The following is a 2,709-nucleotide window of genomic DNA, read 5'->3' as shown; positions in this document are numbered from 1 at the left end:
AACGACTGTATTGTATCATTGTTGGGTGTAAAATTTGGACACATATCACCCAACATTCTAAAACTAATGCATTCAAAGATCGACGGTATCATCGATAACATTTCAATTCTTTATTTGAGTGATACATAAAAATATTTACGATCAGTGTGTGGGTGTACATGTTTGGGTGTGTGTAGGTGTTGTTGCCTGAGTACGCGCGCATTTGGTTTTAAGCCTATGTATTTGTGTTGTGTGCACAGACGTGTACACGTGTACACAAACCACCACGTGGACACGTGTGTGTGTGTACATGTTTGTGTGTGGGTGTACACGTAGGTGTGTATGTTGTGTGTGCGTGTTTGGTATAAATATATATGTATGTACAAACACACACACACACGTGTACACACAAACTACCAAACACACATGGATTAATGCAAGTGCGTGTGGGCTTCTTTGGTCCTACACACTTGCACTTGAATTGGTTTGTGTGTACTTGGCTATTTGTGTGTAGGTGTACATGATTGTGTGCGGGAGTACATGTTTGTGTGTACCCGCGTTTATATATAATGTTTATTATCTTGTTCCATTCTCGTTTCTTTCCAGATTTGAATCAGGCCTGCATAATGTTTTGTTCTCTATGTACTACTTGATAACTTCGCGCTCTGTTTTGCCTCTAAGGGACGAAGGCCGGAGAGTATGATTGGGATGCCGAAATTGTGGTCCTAGACGCCCATTTATATATGTACGCGGTGCTCCTGCATCTAGATTATTAGTTCGTCTATATCCATCTCCTGATAGAGAATAATTATGTAGATTAGCTAGAACTGGAACAACTCTTGGAGCGCGTTTAAAATCTAAACGTAAGGGTTGCCATAGAAGGCCCCATCTTCGAGATTGGGACTGGAAATAATTGTATGCGACCCATACATCGCTTAATGCTTCACGAGTGCCAGGATAGGGTGTAAGCATATGGTTGGTACATCTGTAGGCTGCATCACCCAGTACGTAGTAAAACTTGGGTAAATTCTCCACTAGCAGGTCAAACCTGCTATATTCCCAAGCTCGACGACCATGCATACTACCATATGCCATGATAGAAAATACAACAAACTTATAGTTTGTATCACACATGGCTTGGCCATTCAGCCCATAACCAGTCTTATGTCCAGAATATAAACAACGCCTATACTGACCTCTATTTAATGGATGAAAAGCTTCGCACACAAATAAGCCATCGGCGACGGCAACACAACGGCTAATCACCCCGTGAGAAGAGTGTGATTTGAACTCTTCTGCTACTTTGGCAATCTCTTCTTCCTCTTTTGGAAAGCGGAAATACAGAAAACTCAAACCATCAATTGCGTATAAAACTGTCCAGAATATGTAGTAAACAGCAGCAGAAGAAATCCCAAACGCAATTTTAATATCTTAGTATTTTCCGCCGGCTGCTATACGCAGGAAGACAGCAAGTTGTACCTCCACATCTATTGCACCTTCTCTCAACATGCCCATCTTTTTGTTTCTTCTGCATGTTTCGTTTATCTCACGTGCAAGAAACAAAAACCTTGGGAACTTCATACGAAAAGTGTTCTCAAAGCTGCGTTCTGCTTGTAGCAGAGCGCAGTGTTTGCCAGTTCGCGCGAGTACGAGCAACAAGCGTCCCCCTATTGCACTTCACCTGAAAGCTGGAAAGTCCGTCACCCACTCTATCCCTTTCCATTGCTCTCAGCAGCAAGTAAAGTTTAGACAGCATCACTCGTCGCTTGTGTGTTACCGCCTTGTTCTTTAAGAGCGGCATTGTTATTATGAACTACTTCCTGTATATAGTATAGTACACTACAACCAACAGAAGATTCATAAAGTATGTATGCAATGATGTACTGTGCTTTAGTACTATAACAAACAAAAACTAAAAAGTATGTTTACAAAATGTGAAAATGTCAAAACGGCTCACACAACGATGCTTTGACTCAATATTCTACCATATTGCAACCAATAGAAAGACCCAGCATTGCTCGTATATTTTGAGCGGCATAGGTATACTAATTTTTATTGGATTTCATCAACCACTAGGATGGCTTTATTCTCAAAATTTACGGTTTCAATTCCAACGGCTGGGATGGCAAAAAAAAAACTGAGCCAAGGACCGTCGCAAAAGTACCCTTTAATTTTATTTACTTTTAATGGAGACCTAGAACCACCCTTAGGCTCTTTTTAAAAAATTTATATCGTTCTTTTTACAAAAGAACAACAAAAATGAAAAGCCACATAAAAATATACTAAAGCAGTAGTTTTTTTAACACCGACAACATTGAATTAACTATTGAAATGCTTTATTTCTCTCTTTATATAGTGAACTACTTAATGCCAATATTACTCTCCTGACAACTCTAAAGCACTTGAAGCGGACAACCACGATAACGACTTAAGCATGGCGGATTCTCAGGGCGCAGAGCTACATGCTGCCAGTGACAAAACGAGTCAAATATATGCCAAACTCCCTTCTACACAAGCGATTGGCAAATTAGATCGCGTAGCTGCTGCTGGATGTAGTTATGTGTAAGTATCTATTAATACGGTTATTTAATTATGCAATCACACACACATACACTAACACTCACTCATTCACTCAAACACACACACCAACACACACGCACACACACACACACATACACACACATATATATATATATATACATAATGCATACACACTAACACACACACACA

At 40.0% G+C, this 2,709-nt stretch overlaps 1 protein-coding gene across 1 annotated transcript in view; it reads left to right on the top strand.

Annotated features, from left to right (window-relative positions):
• Window positions 1-2,397: 2,397 nt before the first annotated feature.
• Window positions 2,398-2,709, top strand: part of SARC_03877 (hypothetical protein) — a gene marked incomplete at its 3' end in the record, with an annotated part of 3,642 nt that continues 3,330 nt past the window's right edge. Inside the window, exon 1 of the mRNA XM_014302314.1 lies at window positions 2,398-2,541. Coding sequence (XP_014157789.1) covers window positions 2,414-2,541 — 128 coding nt within the window. The 5' untranslated portion in view covers window positions 2,398-2,413. The remainder of the gene's footprint in view (window positions 2,542-2,709) is intronic.

Source organism: Sphaeroforma arctica (genome assembly GCF_001186125.1).
Source record: "Sphaeroforma arctica JP610 unplaced genomic scaffold supercont1.207, whole genome shotgun sequence".
Classification (NCBI taxonomy): Eukaryota; class Ichthyosporea; order Ichthyophonida; genus Sphaeroforma; species Sphaeroforma arctica.
The sequence above is the reverse complement of the archived record's forward strand: the minus strand, read 5'-3'. Positions and strand labels throughout refer to the sequence as shown.